The following is a 21,112-nucleotide window of genomic DNA, read 5'->3' as shown; positions in this document are numbered from 1 at the left end:
TTAATTAGATGTAAGAAGAGACCTCAAGAAGTACAGAAGCTTAGCAAAAGGCTAGTGAAAGCAGGGCAGATTTACAAAAAGTAGCAGCCTTCGTCACCGGTGAAATGGCAACAACTGGGTTGAGGTACTGGGTCAAGGCCACTGGTACTGACCAAACGATCACGAAGGAGTCAGGCGAGCAAGACACCGACAACATTCGTGTTATGAAGGTTATACTTACAGTACATCAGGGTGGGGTGGATCTCTACCTGCGTCTCATAAATAGGGTTAGGGTTAGGTTTAGGGGGGTATTCATGTGCAGATCCTTCATGCTGCACTACTATCTAAGGGAGATCTGTCACAGCAGGATGCACCCTGGACAGGACACCGGTCCATTGCAGGGCACACTCAGACACAAACACTCCGACGTGCACACACACTAGTGCCAATTTTCCCAGAAGCCGGAGCACCCAGAGGAAACCCATGCAAACTTGGGGAGAACATACAAACTCCATGCAGAGAGCACCCCAGGTCTGGAAGTGAACCCAGCACTGCGAGGCAGCAATGCTAACCACTGCGCCACAATCATGAATTTTACCCTTTTCTTTCTTATTATCTATTCACTTAATTCGTTTTTTTGTTAAAAATCTTTTACTTCTGTTGTCTAGAAGTCTCCCATTATTATGCTTTACTTTTGCTTTTGTAATACTGAAAGCTTTTTATTTTAGCATTCAATTCTGTACATCTTTCTTTATCTCTGATAGCCCTCCTAATATCTGTTTTTGCTTGTGGTTCTCTTTTAATTCTTTTTTTTTAATACATCCTTCTCTTTTTTTCATTTTTCATTCTGAAACAGGGGTGATATGTAATGCAATTTGTTTGATTTTGAATCAGCTATCAACTTTTCAAATATTTACAAAGGAGCTGGCTATTCCAGACTATGTACACTAAGAAACAGGAAACTTTCTGTGTTTAAACTAAGTGTTAAAAACAAAACAAAAGCCCTTTTCATAGCCTAGTTCTCCTTATCAGTGTGCAAAAATATGGAAATGATTCTTGCATATTTTTTTTTTATCACCTGCCATAAATGTAGGCAGGAATCCCATCCAGTGTGAACCCTGCCTTGCACCTGTTGTTTGGCAGGATACGGTCCTCTGTGAACCTGAATTGGAAGAAGTGGTTAGAAAATGGATGGATGGATTAGCACAAATGTACATTATGTATGAAAGTATATAGTTTACAGTACACAGTATATAGTATATGGTATCTACCTAAATAAAAAGCTTGAGTTTACTGACCAAATTTTTCCTTTCTTTTTAAAATACAAGATCATTTCAGTACGAACTTGCTTTCTTTAGGTTATATACTGTAGCTACTGCTAGGTGTAGACAGTAGTGCTTGTTGTGGGACACAGCTTCCTAACACTTGTGAGAGCAGTGGAAACTGGACAGTAGATCGAAGCTGATTTAGCAGTGCTGTGCGGATACTGCCATCTAACGTAGTGACTGTGCAAGTTCCAGCGCAGAAAGCAGAAAATTTCATTTCTTGGCTTAAACACTGATGTAACTGCAGTTCCTTTAACCATGCAGTATTGATCACCTTGTGAAAGGCCAAGATTGTATGAAGAGTCAGGAAGTGCACTGCTTGGCCAGATGGTGCTGCTTAGCTCCTCTATTTCTTTTTTCTTTCTTTATTCTTCTATCTCCAGCAGTGATTAACTCTCTCGTTCAGGCACTTCAGTCAAACACTGCAGATGTTTTGTAAATGATGTCCTGGTTTTCTTGCTGGTGGATACCGGCCTATACCGACCTATGACACCTTTTTTGCCCACATTCCCATGTGTATATCAGTCCTCAGGGTTAGGGACTGAGGTCAAGGAAACATCCTTGTTCTTTGTGTTTGTCAAAGCCCACCCTTTTGTCTGCCTCAGGCCCCAATCTGATGCGACAGTCTATACTTGTGCCTGTCTGATCCTAGCAGTACTGAAATCCTGCAGGTCAGCCAAAATTCCCAATGCTACTCACAGGGCTGGACTCCTCAGCCTATTCTGAACCCTGTCCAGCAAAACTATCCAGCACATCTATACTGCAGTGTACCATCAAGAAGCCAGTTGTGGGGTTAAACATCTCATTCAGACTTTAGAGAATGAAATCTGGGCCTACTGTACTGTATATGACTGAGGGTTGGCTGAGGGCTAGCCCTCTTACAAACCCTCCTCCATTACCGGGCCAAACACACGACCACAGGAGTGTCACCAGCAGTGCTGATGTCAGGAATGCAGTTGCCTCTACATTGCCTTACCTTCACCAAGCCTCCTCCCACAGCCCCGGGTTCAAGTGGAAGCCCAGCAGCAGCAGATGAGGCAGCAATTTGATTGGTCCAAGAGGGGCAAAGGTCTCTACACTGCAGGTGTATATTATGACTACCTACTGTATATCTATTTTTACAATTTGCTGTCTTTTTATAAATACTATTTAATTCTGTTTTCCTTTTTTTCAATATTATCACTAGCTAATTATACTGTTAATGATGTTTCTATAAATGTTGCAAGTTTACTGATAAATGTGACCCCTAGAGGTTTTTTTTCTCCTTACTAAGGAGTTTTAGTTCCTCTCCTCCCTTGTCTTCTGGTCTTCTGTTCTATATTGACAAAATATATGGTCACTTGCATTGTTAAGCGCCTTGGGGCAACCTTGGTGTGAAAGGCGCTATATAAAAATACATTGAATTGAATTGAAATTTCAGACCCAGAATAGGAATAAGGATGAAAGCAGATAACAAGGAATTTTGTATAGTTATCGTTTATTCCCTTAAAAGTGACCAGACCACCTTTTTCAGTTCAGTTCTTACCAATATTACTTCATATTGTCAAAATCCTCTCAGTCATTGCAGGGGACATTAATTTGGTTAAACAGCAGATGAATATATTGATAAGTCCAATAATAATACATAATACATGTTTTTTAACTGGGCACTACTGCTGAAAGAGATTATTATGTAGTACAGTCAAGCTCATAGGTTTTATCTGTCTCATAAAATCACATTTATATTCTCAGACACAAGTAAATACACATTTACTATTGTGAAGTAAACATCAAGTGTTCGGAGTTCAGTTTATGCACAAGTGCAATGAAATGCTCAAACATGCTTCTGGAATAATAGTTCAACTTTAAAGATTTATAATGCGAATAACCAAATGTAATACTCTAAGATCCATTGTGCAGATGTCATTGATGAGTTTAAACTTTGCGCTGGTAAAAGCTTGCTGGGTTTCCATAGCAGCTAGAGGAGAGAGAACTATTCCTTGCGTCCTGCTGACTTTGGTCTATAAAATAGTCTGTGCATTTTGTCTTCTTGGGCTTTACAAGTTAGACAAAAGGGGAACTATAACATAGTTAACATAGAAATAACATGAAGGGTCTTTAAGGAATTTTCCAACCGAAACGTGAATTTTCATCCTCCCTTTAGTTATTTTCCCTTCAATAGGAGTTACTTTATGTTTTGCCAGTATTTTGCTCCATTTATGATCCCAGCAATCGTTAGACGTTTCCCAGACTCTGCTGCTTGACACCATGTGCTACCATGCTTGACAATAGAGATTGTTTTGACTGGGTGATGTACTACATTGTGCTTGCATCAGATGTAATGCTTTGCATTTTGACTAAAAAGTCTAAAAACTAAAGACTAAAAAGTCAAAAAGGTCAGTAGCCATATCACTGTGCAACTCTCAACTGACAAACCACTGAAGCTCAGCAGGTGTGAGCCTGGTCAGCACCAGGATGGGAGACTCCTGAGAAAAGCTAAGGTTGCTGCTGGAATAGGCTTAAATGGGGCCAGCGGTCTGTGGGGGTCCTAATGGCCCAGTATAGTGACGGGGACACTAAGCTGTAAAAAAGCTCCTTCCTTCAGATGAGATGTAAAACCAAGGTTTTCTGTGGTCATTAAAAATCCCAGGGCGTTTCTCGAAAAGAGTAGAGGTCTTACCCCAGCATACTGGGCACATTTCTTCCCGGTCTTAACCAAATATGGCCTCCTAATAATCCCCATCTATAAACTGGCTTCATCACTCAGCTCTCCTCACCACTTATAGGTGATGTCCGGTGAGTGTACTGGTGCATGCTAGCTGCCGTCGCATCATCCAGGTGGGGCTGCACATTGGTGGTGGTGGAGGGGAGTCCCTATTACCTGTAAAGTGCTTTGAGTGGAGTGTCCAGATAAGAGTTATATAAGTGTAAGCAATTATTATTATAAAAAGTTCACAAAAACTTGTTTGCTGTATTACTTATATGCTTTGCTGCAAACCCAGCAGAATTCTTCATTTCCATGCAAGCCCCTTTGTGGAGTGACACAAACTGGTGACCTTAAGCACCCTGTTTTACACTGAACTCTGAAACTTTCAAAGCCACCCTTGGCCTCAGGGTGGGGGGACACAGGTGCAGTGGGCTGGACTGTCAACCTCAAATGCAGAGAAAGTAAAGGGGAAGGGAAGCCCATAAAATTGAGGATTTTACATTTTTCTGTCTTATTATCCATTTACATGTTTTCTTTTTTGCTGGGAATGATTTACACCCATGGTTTAGAAGCCTCCCATTATTATGCTGGATATATTTTAATTAGTACAGCTGTACTTTTGCTTGTAATTGTAAACTTTTTCATATATTTTAGCGCTCAATTCTATACCCCTTTCTTTATCACTTGTAGCCTTACTATTTTTTTCCTTTGATTTTCTTCTAATTATTTTTAATGCATCTGTCTCTTTTTATCATTTACTCTGTAATAGTGCTGATATGTTAACCTATTGGTGTGGCTCTGAATGAGCTATCAACTAATCAAATATTTAAAGAACTAACTGTTCCAGAGTATGTACACTAAGAAAGAGGAACACTTCTGTGTTTCAACTAAGTGTAAAAAAACACAAAATCCCCTTTCATATCCCTTTCCTCCTCACTGTGTATATATAGTAATGATTCCACCTCATTATTTTATTTCATCGCCTGCAATACATTTAGGCTGTAAGTACTCTCTGTGTATTTATGTGTATGTGTGAGTCTTTTCTTCTATGTTGTGATCCATACAGTGTTACTTCATTGATCATTTGATTGCCTGCAAGCAGAAGGCAATAGTTTAGTATACAGCACTCTATAGAAGAGCTTCAGTATATTACTGTGAGGTCAACAAGGCAGAGAGAATTCAATTCCTTCACTATAAAACCATTTCCTATGCCTTTTCAAAGATTGGTTCTGTTTGCAAAGACTCAGATGCTCTGAGATTAGCTGATTAGTTATGCTGACATATATTTAAGTTCTTTAACAGCAGCAGAGCATCTAAATCAGAGATGATTGTACTTCATAGTACAATAGTTCACCAACATAATATCAGGCTACATATTGAAAAGTCTGAAGAAAAGGTTGCAATTCACAACCTAACCATTTCCAATCTAACCATTTCCATGATGCTTTGTAATTGTATTCAGTTTTATACAACACGTCAACACAATACAAATTTTCTTTTGTTGCATTTTGGAATAATTCTCTATTACTGTTATTAATTTTTTCTGTACAAATACTGTACAAATATCTACACATGCAAAAAACAATCTTGCAAGGATATTATTACAAAAATATTAATGGATGAATATCAGGTGTGTAAACTTTAAACCCTGAATTGTGAAACAGTGAATATGTATTCCTTTATTTACTTAGTACGCCTTTAGAATTACTGAATTAAAAATTAAACATTAACATTAAGTAAAAAGTACGAGACCAGAAGGTATATTGTTACTTCTGTTTAGCATGTGGGATGCTCAACCAGATGTTCTTATTTATTATTAGTTATTGAAGGTACTGTAGCGTTAGCGATCCAAAACAGCTTTTAAATAAAATGCTTGAGTCAGTACAAACTCAGATCTTAAAACATAACAGACCCCCGCAATATTTCACAGTGGGCATGAACATTTCATCTTGAGCTTCACCTTTTTTTCCATCAAACATAACACTGATGATCATGTCCAAAAAGCTCAGTTTTCGTTTAATCTGCCTATAAGACATTACAAGTGTTATTTAAATGGCGCTAAGTTATATTTGCCTCTTCCTGTGGTTTGTCCCCTGAAGATGTTTCTTCCTTGTAACCCAGCTATTAATACTGCATTCACACATGTGAATTTGAATTTCCAACACTTTGTCTGCTGAAGATGGCAGTTTGTACATTCGTATACAGTATGAACCTTTCTTTCTTCCTCTGATTGTACAGAAACAAGATGACCCAGAAGATGGCTGCGCTGCTGCTGTTACTTCTGATCATGACTGTGGTACCAATATCAGGAAAATGTGTTCAGTAAGTGCATGCCAATACAAAATATTTTATTGAAGCTGTATCACGGTGTCAATTACAAATACTTTTGATAGATTAAACATTTTGAAATACCTTCAACAAAAAAGTCATTATAAGCTTAACTACATGGAAATTATTGGGACAGTGGAAGGAAATTGATCATTTTTGATAATTTTACTGTTAAGATTTGTATTTCAGATAAAAAGAAAAAGCAGCCAAAAGTACAGAATATCAGCTTTTGTTTCAGGATATTTTGTGCATATACTCTGTGTTAAACCATCTTAAAAAAATGTTTTTTTTAGTTCAATTCATCCAGAATGCTTTGCTTTTGTCTCCCACTTTACCCTGCCTCCATAGGCACCCAAATGGTGCCACTTCTACCTCTGAATATAGCTGATATTTCTTCTTGTTTCAGCACTTAACCATTCAGTGATAACAAACTTCAGAAAGCAGTAACTCGGTATCCATTTCTATCCTGCTTATGCTTCAGTACAGTTCACCTCAGGCTACCCAAGCAAGGGTTTATTTGCTAACTTCATTTCCATCACCTTCCTTATTCACTTCTTACTGTACTTCATTTGTGCTCCTCTGACACATTGTATTACCAACCCAACTCAATCACAATTACTTTAGTTCCGTAATGGAAGAAAGCTGGATCGGTATTTTGAGGGACTTTCATCCAGTGCGATTTCCTCAGCCAGAGAAATTAGAATGAAGCACTAAAAAAACTATGCTGTCCTTTTATATCCGTTGTCACATTTCATCGCAGTTAGAATTTGACTGAACTATTGAATTGGGGCAGACATTTGGGCCGAGGTTATAGGTTTACATTAAACATTTGTGATGCCAGCACACTGAACCACTTATTACAGCTCACAGTCAGCATGTCGCCTAAAAATGTGCACTTTTGAGTGGGCAGTCACTGAGTCTGGCAGATGGAAATCCTCTACACTCCAATTTATTCCCTTTTCGGAAAATCCTGCACAGTCCACTGTTCCGTCGTGCTTCTCACGGAGATTTCAGTAGCACAGTCACAGTAATTCCTCTTCAGATACACTCTTCCATCAGTCAATTTGAGGAACTCCCCCACTTCAGGCCTCCTCTCAAATACTCAATTTCTCTATTATACTAATCACAAACTTATTTAACCTAGAGCACTTAATCTGGCTAAAGCTTTAATCAGTACTAATCACCTTCCATAACAACACTGGAACATTTTAAACTAAATACTAGAATTTTCTGCCCGAGTGACTCTGAGATGCAAAACACTCTGTATCTTTTGTACACTAATCATCATCTCTCTGCTGGTGTTAAAGCACAGCAGCCTGTGGAATTTCATCTGCCCTATTGCTCTACATTCACTTCTGAGCAGTCAGTATAGGAGCCTGGATAAGGACTGGTTGCCCTTTACCACCTCCAGGCTCTGTGTGCCCAATTACACACAGAGCCAATCAGATCTGCTCTTGTCTTCATGTGGAATCTCACTCCCACTGGATGCCAATTGTCTAATTAGGCCAAGTGTGTTTCATTTTCTCTCTAATAGGAAGTCTGCAAACAAAGCCACTTCTTTCATCCTCACACATACATTTAGTTATGTTAATGTTTTATTAAGACTTCAGTGAAGATCAAATGACATTTTAGATACTGTACAATCACTATAGCAGAGGGGATGAAGGCTTGTGGGATCAGAAACACATTGTGTTTTCTTTCTTCTCTTTTCAGCATGGAATAAACCTTGTTCCTTTGCAGCCTACACATGCTGACACAGCTACCCACCTGAACTACTTCAATATATATTAGTTTTGGATTTTTCTTTGCAGCTTTTACTGAAATTTAATTTACTTAATCTAACTTGATTCACTTAATTTAACTGCTGCAGCAAAGGACTTCATATAGAGATACTGTATGTTGACAGAATACACATTTATTTGTTCCAAAACACCTAAACCCTTGGGATTTATTACATGTGCGACTGAAACATGATATATGTGATATATCCGTCCTTCGGATGAGATGTAAAACCGAGGTCCTGACTGTCATGATTGTAGTCCCTCCTCCTTAAGGGCGCTCCAGCTCTTTCACTTCGGACCTGATTTTGTGCACCTGCCCCTCGTTCCAGCCTCCTTCCAGCCCCCTTTAAAAGCCAGACGCCCACTCAGTTCAGGGCTCGTGTGAGCCTGAGACATGTAATCGCCTGGCTCTGTTATGTTTTTAAGTTTCTGTTCCTGTTCCCCCTGCTGGTTCCGACCCGGTTCCAGTTTTTAACTGTCGGTCTCGGATGGACCGCCCGGTTTTGGACCTTTTGCTTTTCCTCGATTTCGCATTGGATTGTTTTGGATCGTTTGCCTCGACAACACCACCCCCGACCACCAGCACTTCATGGACACGCCCCCCTGTTTTCATCCCCGCTTCCTGCATACCTGTTTTCCCCTTGTATTCTCATTCAACCCCGGATTGTGTCGTCCGCATAGGGTCCAGAAAGAATGCTTTCGTGACACTGACTCTCTGTGGTCATTAACAATCCCAGGGCGTTTCTCAAAAAGAGTAGGGGTGTTACCCCGGCGTCCTGGCCAAATTTCCCATTGGCCCTTACCAATCATGGCCTCCTAATAATCCCTTTCTATTAATTGGCTTCATTACTCTGCTCTCCTCCCCACTGATAGCTGATGTGTGGTGAGCGTTCTGGCGCACTATGGCTGCCGTCGCATCATCCAGGTGGATGCTGCACATTGTTGGTGGTGGAGGGGAGTCCCCATTACCTGTAAAGCGCTTTTAGTGGAGTGTGCAGAAAACTGCTATATACGTGTAAGCAATTATTATTATTATTATTATTATTATTATATAATTATACTTTCTACATTACTGTTGGTAGCATGGTATGTGCATGTGCAAGAAAACAATATTTTAGTTTAATACTATCTGATAAAAAAAATATTTAACAATGTAGAATTTGATTAAATTACAAAATACAAAATGTAAGGAAGAATTAATTTCAAATGCCTTTTCCTTAGAATCATACCTATCAAGTCAGGACTAAACCGGCAAAAGAAATTTGGTTGACTGACTAGCAGGAGGGGAGACTTTTAGGAATTAGGTGTGTATGAAGAGAATTGGGAGAATCACTTCAAGTCCTCATCTACCTGTTTAAAATGTTATTGAAATTGTTTACTCCAGAATTCCCCAAATTGAGTGCCAACTGGAGAAGAGATGCATCCTTCACTTTCAAAACTACATACTGCATCTGCAAGCACCTTGGAGGTCACAGAGGTCACTGTGTCGCTGAGAGCCAAGCATCCTGACCAGCACCCTCACCCCAGTGCTCAACCATTTATGAGTCACTGCTTGAGGAATCCTACTCACATGACCGAGGCTCGAACCCGTGATCATAGAGAAATTCACATCACAAGCTTGCTAGTGTAGTACTCGTATCACATTAAGTATGAGAAGATAAGGTGGAGATTAATGTCGGATTGACATGGAGGACAAATTTACACAAATTGTGCGCATCTTACTTAGACAATTATATTTAGCTTGTTAAACGATGTGTTCCAGGTGTGAACTTTCGCATCAGTTGGGGAAAGATGAACAGCTGAGAAAAGGAGATTATCTGCTTTCAGAAAATGGCAATTTCAAAGCTATATTTCAGGTAAGTGACTCCTATTTCACAGATCAAATTAAGCAAAGATCATAAATTAAACCAGGAATTGCATGATTTGTCATTTGCTTCCTTACATGCAGTATGAATCTTTCATTTTTATACTTCTATTTAAAACATTCACCAAGTCCATATCAAGCCTGAAATTGTCCATGACATTTTAAGATATTATCTAAAGATTAAGAAACAGCTTCATGTGAAAAAAATCAGCTATTTTTTGTTTTGGCCTTTTATTTCATAGGAATGATACTCAAATACTACAGCTGTTTAATTACTCACTGTAAATTCCTTGAACTCTTGCCCATGTGAAAACTAAATTCAGCACAGACTCTGAATTATCACCAACTTTAGTCCCTAATTTAGTTCATACTGTAGCAGAGTGAATCAGGCTATACTGGTTATTACTGTAACTGCAATTATTGTTGTTGGCAACTTCTTATCCGCCTCCAGAAGCTCTGGTAATGTGTTTCTACCTGCAGTTTGAGCTGCTTCTTCCATATATTGCATTTTACTACTGTTTTCAATTTATGTGAGCCCCATTTTCTGAACTGATAGTGACTTTGCTTTTTTAAGTTTCAGGTTTACAATTGAGAAAACTGTAACCTCTTTATGTTGTGAACTTTTCAAGGATGATGGGAACTTTGTGGTGTATGGCTGGAAGCCAGTCTGGGCCAGTAACACTGATGGGTTACACAATGCTGATCATCTGATTATGCAGAGTGACTCGAACTTGGTGGCCTACAAGACTGATGGTAAAGCCATGTGGCACACAGGCACCTACACCAACATCAATAGCTTCAAAGACTGCGTGCTTCAGCTGAGAAACGACGGCACCTTGATTGTTGAAAGAGATGGTCATGAAGTCTGGTCCTCTGCAAAATCCCAGGGTCTCAAAGTTTAATGGACAGCTCCATTATAAATTGTTCTGTTTTCTCAACCTCTAAAAATATTCACACTGGAAAGCACACAAAATGTAATAAATAAATAAATATATGAAGCATATTATGTATCTTTTTCTTATGGTTTAGACTCAAGTTGGGACTGATTAAAATCTGGAATCACAGCAACTTTTACAAATTCTTTGTTCATAGCTGCAATACTGTGTAGGGATGTCAGCTGGGTTCAGAGTTCTAGGACATTGAGAGATTGGAAAGTGGGATATTTATCCATCCATTTTCCAACTGCTTCATCCAATTCATGGTCACGGGTGAGTCGGAGCCAAACCCAGCAAAGGATGGGACGCCAGTCCATCACAGAGCAGATACAGACACAAACATACTCACACCAGGGCCAGTTTTCCTAGAAGCCAAGTAACCTGCTAGTATGTTTTTGGATTGTGGCAGGAAAGTGTAGCATGTGGAGGAAACTCACGTAAACACGGGGAGCGCATGCAAACTCCATGCAGATAGCACCCCAGGCCTGGAATTGCACCTGCAGTCCTGGAATTGAACCTGGTGTAATTTGCAGTTGCGCCGCATGGAGGGGCTGTTGCACTTCTTTACACTAAAGCTTCAGGTACCTGGAGCACTCCTGCTTGTTCTCCTGAAATGCTAATTAATACTGGATTTTGTCTGCAGACATGTCTTCAGATGTTGATGAATTTTCCTTTGTCTAGATGTTTCCCATCATTATCTTGAATGCACTTTAGTTTAGTACTTTTGTTTGCATATTTCTGAAAGAAACTTTCATGAAGTCAGTGTAATATTGATCTGAATGGGCTATCAGCTAATCAAATATTTAAAGAGCCATCTGTGCCAAATCCTGGACAGTAACAAGAGAAAAGTTTCTGTAACAAACACAAGAAAGTTCCTTCCATAGTCCTCCCTCCTCAAACCTACTGAGCTGCAAATATTTCTCACCTGCAATACATTTAGACTGTAAGTACTCTGTGTTTGTACTGTATATTTATTCTTTTTTCTTCTGTCGTGCTCCATATAATTTTTGTTTATTGATCATTTTGTTTTAAATTCAGACATGCTCACCTAAAGGAGCCATGTCAGCATGCGTAGGCTGAAAAGGAACAAGTAAAGGTTTATTCCATGCTGAAAAGAGGAGAAAGGAAACAACGTTTTGGCTGTGGAGCCTTCACACCCAAAGAAAGTTCCACAGCTGTTCCTTTGCATGCTCGCCTAAATACATATTTCATTTATCTTTTAATACCAAGTGAAATATATATATAGATGAATCATACACTTGAAATTTTGATCAAAATGTATGCAAACTAGTTGAGGCCATATAAGCTTGCAAGGTTGTCTGCTATTGAATACAGTTCCTCTGCATCTTCTCAAAATATAAAATAATACACACTCAGTGCTTTTGGAATCAGCTTCCTATCTTTCTATCTTTTCTCAAAACCAATGTGGTTTTCTTTTTAATTCTCATAGGCAATGCTAAACAGTATATAGTTTTATCTTTCCAGTTTTTATTTCTATAGTCATTCACTTTTTTCTTAAAAGCTTCTGTATGCTCCATTAGATCTTTAGCAAAATGCCTTTTGAGATTAATAAGAAAATCCTGCCTAATAAATGAGAAAATAATCTGATCTCCATGAGTAAATTCATCACAGTTAATTAATTGCTAATAACTGAAGAATAGCTCAAACTACCCTATCTGTTAGTGTGTTAGTGTGATTGGGGGAGCCTACACACTGAAGCTGAACTTTGCCCAAGCTCTAGCATTCCAGATGTCAGGAAAATTTGTTCAGCCTTGTCCTGCAAGAACCTGCTGCAGGAATACAGATGGACTATTTTTTCTGCACTTGTCTGTTGCTGTCAGCAGCTCTTCACCCACAAGTACCTTTGTCCGACTGTAAAACAAGCTGCTTGACCTGTTTCTGTAGGGCTGCTATTCTGTTTGCTCTCTGAACCCAGGGCCTACAGTATATATATATTCTTTTATTGGCTTTAACCTTTGCCTCCTGAAACTTTGGAAGCCTCTCCCTTCTCTCTCCATTGGTCTCCCATTATTGAGCACAACAGGTTTGAAGAGGCCAGTACACAAGACTGACAGCCCAACCCTAACCCTAACCCTACCATTCTTCAGGTTTACAGTAAAACTGGTACCTTAAAAAAATAAGGCCAAAACACAGGTAACAGACTAAAATGTACTGTGCTTATGCCACATTCTCCTGTTTTTTTCAAGAATGCTCTGTGGTATCACACAACCACACAACCCAATATTACTGGGAGAATCCTAATTTTTCAATTAGTGTTTCATGTCACAAACAGTAGAATAATTAATTTAGTAGTCATCTTAATAGTACACCTGGCCATGGTGAGGTGTTACTTCATATGTGACACAATAGGGAGCATGATAGCTGGGATCTTTAAAACAGGTGGGTCTCCAGGATGCAAAAACAACCATAAAGGTAAAACAAGGCTCTTTTATTAATACAGTGAGGAAAAATGCAATTAAAACCTAAGTTTCCCTTAGTTATAAAAGAGACAACTCTCTGTACTCTCTCAATACACAATCAGGCAACTACTGTAAGTTGCTCACCAGCCTCAAAAAAACAAAACTCTCAGATCCAAAAACCTCTTTTCCAAAAATGTCCATGGGCTCTTCAGTTAGTTTTTCCCTCAGGATGGGAGCATTTCAGAGGCTCTGTTCTCTTCCAAGACAGCAGAGGCCAAGAGAAACCAGGACCCACTTCCTCGGTTTAAACTGTTACCAGACTTATTGTCTTACACCCATTGGTCAGGTGATTGAAGATGACAGGTTGTCCCATATTGCTCTCTGGGAAATGTGGTTCTGCCATCATGTCAATATTTGCTCTCTTACTACTGTATATGTCTTTCTTTGTCAGAGCAAACGCATAAATACAGCTACAGGACAATGTATTTGTAAGGTATAACCTCCCAAACCCCCCCTTACTATGTTCTGAGAACCCTAACATAAACACCAACCAGACCAACCATTTTATCCGATTGAGGTAACTCACTCTTTTGCCTGTCCTCTCTTGTCTCAGTTTTCAGTTTTGAACAAATATTTATGCCTTTATGCAACAACATCTATACTATATAGAGGATGAATGTTGGCAGGAATGCACCTCTGACATGGATATCATTCAGTGCTATTCATGTTTGTGCTTGTGCGTGCTCCAAACTCCATGGAGAGGGTTAACATTGACTGGAGCAGCAGTGTGTCCCTCATTCTACACCTGCAGGAGCCCTATATATATTAGAAGTTACTCTTTCATTGAATACTGAGTGAGTTCTGGCAGAATAACCCAAAAACTCAGCTCCCAGTGGAGCCCTGCTGAACTAGCTAAATGACACAACCCAGGATTTACTGTACATCTATGTTGATTATGCAACTATTCTGTATTCATTCCTTTCCACTGGATTCAGGCTTAACATTGTACGAATAAAAACAATTTTTCACAATAGAAATATATTAAAAAATGACTAATCTGGTTATTGGCAGCCATGGTGTGAATGTTGAAGGCAATCAGGATAAAAAGAACTTATAGGGTCATTACCTAAAAATAATTAATGACACTAATTATCAGAGTGAAAAAAATTACCCTAAATAAAAAAATATATGGTATTGTTATCTCTCACAAATAGCTTAGTATATATAAACTTTTATATTGTTCTGTTCCTGTGATGAACCTTGAAAGTCTTGTAGTATAGGCCTTGAAGGACTATAGTAAAATACACCTTCCCAGACCTGCTATATTGTTTTAACCTTGGAATTGTTTTGATACTGAATATATCACACTATTTTTGCAGCTCAGAAAAAAGAGAAAGATAAGCATGATGAACTCCTCTTATACGCAAACTTTCTGATGTTTATTGAAATTTAAACTCTCCACCATACAGGTGGAGAGTTTATTAGTACAGAAGCTTATCAGTGCCACAGAGAAAAATAAATAGTTTTGCATTTCAGGGAGGTTATATTGCTTGTAAACTAGAAAAATGATAATTTATTTGTGAACAATATTGCCTTATATTAATATCTTGCAATATACATGCAATAATACTGTCCCATACAATCTAGCATTGACCTTAACAATAGAAGAATATCATCACACTTCTCTTTGTGCCAGTTAATTAGTCTAAAGGACTACATGTACTGTCTTTTGTATGCATGAAGCAGAACACCCGGTCAGTGAGCATTCCTTGGTAAAATGTGTGTCGTTTTCAACATTTATGCCTACATTTATGGATTTTGCCTACTCCATAAACATTGACCAGAATACATTTAAAATGACAGCAAGAGTTATACCTACAGTTGGCTTAGTGTTACTGTTATTGCTGGTCATGGCGCTAATAAGCTTCTGTATGAAACAGCAGAGTAGAGCACTGTCAAACAATAAACGTAGTGGAAATTCATAGAGTTTATGAATTTTTCTGCCTCCTTCTGATTATAGAGAAACATGATGACCCAGACGATGGCCATTCTGCTGCTCTTCCTTGTGGTTGTGATTGCAGTGCCTGTGTTGGGACGCTGTCCACCCCCTGATAATGAGATACGCTATCAGAAGTTCTTAAGACAGCATTACCATAGAGGAGGCATGAGTGTCAAAGACTGCAACACTGCGATGAGTCAACGGTGCTTGAATAAGCCCTGCAAGGAGATGAACAGCTTCATCCTCGATGCCACAACAAACCAGATCCAAGATGTCTGTGACAAAGCGGGCACGCCCCTGGGTGAGGGCGACCTACGCCAAAGCACCCAGCCCTTCCAAGTTGTCACCTGCAAGCACTCAGGGGGGTCCAGTCGCCCCCCTTGTCAATACAAGGGATCCAAAAGCACCAGATACATTGTCATCGGCTGTGATGCAGATAAATTCCCTGTGCACTTTGAGGAGGGTATTATTCCAGAATAGGATTCCGGGTTAGCCTGTTGTCTGCTTTATTCTGATCAGTAAAGCCATTTAAAAATTCCCAACCTTCTCCTTCCATTGTATTTAGGTGGATTTAAAGTATGCAGCTCTGTGAGGGGGCAGTGTATAACCCCATGTTCCCCTCTAACATGCTTTTGTCAGAGAAACATAAATCCTTCTTGACACCTTATAGTTTAAAATATTGTATATGCAGTCGGCTCCAATGAGTTTGTAGAGTAGTGGGTGGATCATTCCCTCTAAACAACTATCAGGTAGAAGAGACATCTTTGGAGTTACCAATCACTTTTTATGAATTGAAAATAAATGTTATGATGAAGGAAGACTTTCTTATATTAATGCAAAAGCTCTCGAATTATTAAAAAATAACTGGCTTGTGCTCTCTACTTAAAATAATGAACCTCAGTGGATCCCAGCAAGTGACACAGCAAGACCCAAAACAGCTGGGTTTGAATGTGTTGGCGCAAGGGATCATACTGGTTTCCATCTACATTGAGCTCAAAATTATTTCTAGTTGAGACTGTGGATAAGACAATAATTTTGGAGGGTGAGAGCAGTGATTGAAGTTACAATGAAAAATTGAGGTCCTAACATGCAATAGGGCAGTGCTTTTTTAAAATATGATTGTTTGAATTATTCTTTAATGTACTACCTACTGTACTGTCTAGAAATACTAGCATATCATAGAATACATAACAATAATAATACTATCACATTGTTGCAATTTGCCAACTCCCGTTAGAGAAATAAACCATTCTGTGATTCTGTGAAAAATCAGATTGTCCAGGGTGTTTATTGTCCTCTCTCTCAGATGCTTTCTGGGAAGCATCTTCCTATTCTGGAAGCTTAGGGGCACAATGGGAGACCGCACCCTGCATTTCCAACACATTGCACACGCGTAAACAATGACAATTTAAGGAAAGCAATCACCATAACCACTATATCTGTGGGTTGTGAAAGGAAGCCAGAGCACTGAGACAGAACAATAGAAAGATGGACATGGGGAGATCATGCAAACTGCACACAGAAGGCACCCTTGGCTGGATTTAAATCTGCAAAAAACCCTGGAGCTAAGAGACGTACTGTGCATACTGCCTCTGGTCTCATCATGGCTGTCAAAATCTGCTTTGTCACTGATTCTTCACGCAATGAAACTTGCATTAGCTGCCGCTGTACAGTTGAGGAAATGCTGAAAAGTGTTTAAATGCATTTGGAATTTTTTTATTCTGTAGATCGGGTCTAACAGATTATGTAACTGTAGATTCCTCTAGGCTACATCCCTAATCCTGAATATTCTTTTCAAAGAATGAAACTACACCCTCTGCTTTCCCATTTGTCCAGAGCACTGTGTATCCGCTAATGTTGTATTAATCACAGTGATGACAGCCAACCCCTCAGCCACCGACTGTAGCCCTGATCCAGCATACAATAACATTCACTTTAGGAGTGCACGTTTCGGTGACCTGTCAAAGTTGGCTTGTGGAACCCCTCCGGGCTCCTAAGATGTGCCGGTGGTCCCCTTTCGGAGAAGCCTGATTATTTGCAAAAAACAGTCCTTCACATAGGTATTAGTTCCCCAAATATCTTCAGCTCCTTTTTTATTAAGTGGAACTCCTCTTATTGCAAGTAGAAGTGGAGCAGACTAATTCCTCACAAACTCTTGAGTTCTCCATTTCTCTTCTTCCTTATAAAATATAACTCTCTCCTCTCATTCCCTGGATCCCCTGGCACACTCAGTCAGGCTCACCCATCCATGGCCAATCTTCCCTGCACTGAAAGATACATGATCCCTGTCTCTTCCGAGATCTACTGGCACATCTTACCGTCTGGCACCCAGTTTCCAACTATAAATGGGGCAGTGTGGTGGCTCTGTGGCTAAGGATTTGTGCCTGGGGCTGGAAGGTTGCCAGTTCAAATCCTGTGGCTGGCAAAGGAATCCTACTCTGTTGGGCCCCTGAGCAAGGCCCTTAACCCCCAACTGCTCCAGGGGCACCATATAAATGTCTGACCCTGTGCTCCACCCCCCAGCTTCTCTCCCTGTCTGTGTGTCTCATGGAGAGCAAGCTGGGATATGTGAAAAGACAAACTGATGATGCAAGAAATTGTATATGGCCAATAAAGTGATCTTATCTCATCTTATAAACACTACTAAAATGTAAATTAAAAATCTTTTTTAACTGCATCCGGTCTTTTTAAACATTTTTTAATAATTAACATTGCTAAAATTTTATGAAGTCAGAGTAATGTTGAACTGAATGAGCAAACAAATATTTAAAGAGATCACTGCCAAAACCTGTAAGTTTACAAGAGGATCGTTCTGTCAAAAACAGAACAAACAAGTCCCTTCCATAGTCCTTACTCCTCAATATGCATATAAAGTAATGATTCCTCCTCAAACATACTGAGCTGCAGACATTTCTCTTTCCTCACCTGCAATATATTTAGCCTGTAAGTATTCTCTGTTTTTGTAGTGTGTCTCTGTGTTGTCCTCCATACAATATTTCTTTATTGATCATGTTTTAAATTCAACCATGCTCATTTAAATACATATTTTCAATATATTTTAATACCAAGAGAAATATGTAGTTAAATCACTTGAATTTTGATCAAAATGTATGCAAACTAGTTGAGACCATATAAACTTGTAAGGATGTCTGCTATTGGGTAAATATTCTGTGCATCTCCTCAAAACAATAGATGCTCACACTACTTCAAAGTAGTCAACTTTTCCACCTTTTTCCAAAACCAATGTGGTTTTCTTTTTTATTCTCATAGCCAATTCTGTACAGTACATTGTTTTGTCTTTAAAGTTTTTTATTTATATAATCATTCACTTTTTTTCTTAAAAGCTATTGTATGCTCCATCAGATCTTCTTTAGCTTTGCTTTTTGAGATTAATAAGACAATCATCTTAATCATCAGAGAATCATCTGATCTCCATGAGTGAATTCATCACAGTTAACTAATTGCTAATAACTGAGGAATAGCTAAAACTACCCTATCTTTTAGTGTGTTAGTGTGCTGGGGGGAGCCTACACACTGAAACTGAACTTTGCCCAAGCTCTAGCATTCCAAATGTCAGGAAAAGTTGTTCAGCCTTGTCCTGCAAGAACCTGCTGCAGGAATACAGAGGGACTATTTTTCCTGCACTTGTCTGTTGCTGTCAGCAGCTCTTCACCCACAGCCTCAGAGTACCTTTGTCCGACTGTAAAACAAGCTGCTTGACCTGTTTTTGTAGGGCTGCTATCCTGTTTGCTCTCTGAACCCAGGGCCTACAGTATATATATATATTCTTTTATTGGCTTTAACCTTTGCCTCCTGAAACTTTGGAAGCCTCTCCCTGTCCTCTCCATTGGTACCCCATTATTGAGCACAACAGGCTTGAAGAGGCCAGTACACAAGACTGACAGCCTAACCCTAACCCTAACCCTGCCATTCTTCAGGACTACAGTACGGAACCAGTCAAAATCAACCTGTCTGAAGACTCTCTAATCCTGGATGTTCCTGTACATCTGAGAGAAAGGGTTTGTTCTATTTCATATGTCCTTGAATGAATTAAGGGGCAGCATGATGGCAAATGTTAGGTAGCTTCTTACCAGCAAACAACAAGGATGCACGAACATGCAAATACAGTAGATATACCATTTGTAATCCTGAGCAATACTGTAGGAAACTGCTCTATGTCACGAATCGCATTCAAGCATCCATGCGCTCCTGCATTCCCACAAGCTCTTCTCTCCCCAAACGTTCACGCACAAATCTTCTCAGTACTATTTAAACCCTCACTAGTCTTCCTTTCCTTGCTCACGATTGAGGTCTCCTCCCTGAGCTCCGTACTTATACGTTCCCTACCCGCATTTACTAGTGTTAGATTCCCGGCAATTCGACTATACACTTCTCTCCGACTACGCCTTCACCTCCCGATTTTGTACGGACGCTCCCTAGATGCCTTCCCAGATTTTGGACCCTGCTTTTCTACTCAACCACATCTTCGCATACTATCTCCACTCCAAACCTTCCTTTCTGAAGAGCCTCACACAGGATCCCAATCCTCTGAAGTCCGGTCACTCTAGGCCTTGTATTTTGCTACAAATTGTCTTTGTTCTGTTAGTCATTACATAAAATATTAATGAGACTAGTTCCCAGAGAAAGCAGAATTGCACTATATTAAAAAAATGTTATTCAGTGTTGTTATTGTTAGCGCTTATAAATACTATAGTAATTGTACTCTTTGATACTGATTAGGTTCCTGTGAAGACCCTGTAAGTGTCATGGGGGGAACTACAGTAAAATTAATTCACCTTCAGAGACCCAGTTTATTGCTTTAACTTGTTTGCATCAATTATATCATAGTATTTCAAAATTTCATTGTACCTTTGCAGCTCAGAACAGAAACATGAGAATTCTTTTCACAGAGTAAGATGGGCTGGATGGCTGCCTCTTATTCACAATCTTACTGATGTTCATTGAAATTTAAACTCTCCTCCATACTGGTAGAAACAGCATGGCACTGTCAAACGATAAAAGTGAGCTGAACTCAGTGGAAAGGAGCCCATGAATCTTTCTCCCTCCTTCTGATTATAGAGAAACATGATGACCCAGACGATGGCCATTCTGCTACTGCTCCTCGTGGTTGTGATTGTAGTGCCTGTGTTGGGACGCTGTCCACCCCCTGCCAATGAGACCCCCTATCAGAAGTTCTTAAGACAGCATTACCATAGAGGAGGCATGAGTGTCAAAGACTGCAACACTGAGATGAGTCAAAGGTGCATGGACAACCCCTGCAAAGAGAAGAACAGCTTCATCATCGATGCCACAAAAAAACTAATTCAAGAAGTCTGTGACAAAGGGGGCATGCCTGTGGGTGGCGACCTGCGCCAAAGCACCTCACCCTTCCAAGTTCTCACCTGTAAGCATAAAGGAGGGTCCACTCGCCCCCCTTGTGAATACAGTGGGGTCAAAAGCTCCAGATACATTGTCATCGGCTGTAATGCTGAGAAATTCCCTGTGCACTTTGATGAAAGTATAATTACAAAATAGAATTTCAGGTTTGGCATCTGCTTTATTCTGATCAGTAAAGCTATTAAAAATCCTTTTGCTTCTCCTCTTCAATTTAAAGAATGAAATGCCGTGAAAGGCCAGTGTGTTATCAGATGTTCCCCTCTAACATGCTTTTGTCAGAGAAACATAAATCGTTCTATCCACCTTATAGTTCAAAGTACTGAACATGCAGCTAATTCCAATGAGTTTGTAGAGTAGTAGGTGAACTTTCCCTCTCAACAACTTTCAGCTATAAGAAA

The 21,112-nt window shown here is 39.6% G+C and overlaps 3 protein-coding genes across 3 annotated transcripts; all 3 read left to right on the top strand.

Annotated features, from left to right (window-relative positions):
• Positions 1-4,950: 4,950 nt before the first annotated feature.
• LOC148815838 (B-type lectin plumieribetin-like) lies at positions 4,951-10,964 on the top strand. Its single transcript, XM_088904835.1, has 4 exons — positions 4,951-4,991; positions 6,229-6,312; positions 9,862-9,955; positions 10,593-10,964. The coding sequence occupies exons 2-4, from the start codon at positions 6,236-6,238 to the stop codon at positions 10,863-10,865; spliced, it is 444 nt and encodes a 147-aa protein (XP_088760961.1). The 5' UTR covers positions 4,951-4,991; positions 6,229-6,235; the 3' UTR covers positions 10,866-10,964.
• A 4,395-nt stretch (positions 10,965-15,359) lies between these two features.
• LOC148815837 (angiogenin-4-like) lies at positions 15,360-15,797 on the top strand. The gene has a single exon (XM_088904712.1). The coding sequence runs from the start codon at positions 15,360-15,362 to the stop codon at positions 15,795-15,797; it is 438 nt and encodes a 145-aa protein (XP_088760838.1).
• A 4,620-nt stretch (positions 15,798-20,417) lies between these two features.
• LOC148815836 (angiogenin-4-like) lies at positions 20,418-20,852 on the top strand. The gene has a single exon (XM_088904711.1). The coding sequence runs from the start codon at positions 20,418-20,420 to the stop codon at positions 20,850-20,852; it is 435 nt and encodes a 144-aa protein (XP_088760837.1).
• The last annotated feature ends 260 nt before the right edge of the window (positions 20,853-21,112 follow it).

The sequence above is a fragment of the Atractosteus spatula genome, chromosome 24 (assembly GCF_055471065.1).
Source record: "Atractosteus spatula isolate fAtrSpa1 chromosome 24, fAtrSpa1.hap1, whole genome shotgun sequence".
NCBI lineage: Eukaryota > Metazoa > Chordata > Actinopteri > Semionotiformes > Lepisosteidae > Atractosteus > Atractosteus spatula.
This window is presented reverse-complemented; position numbering and strand designations above follow the sequence as displayed.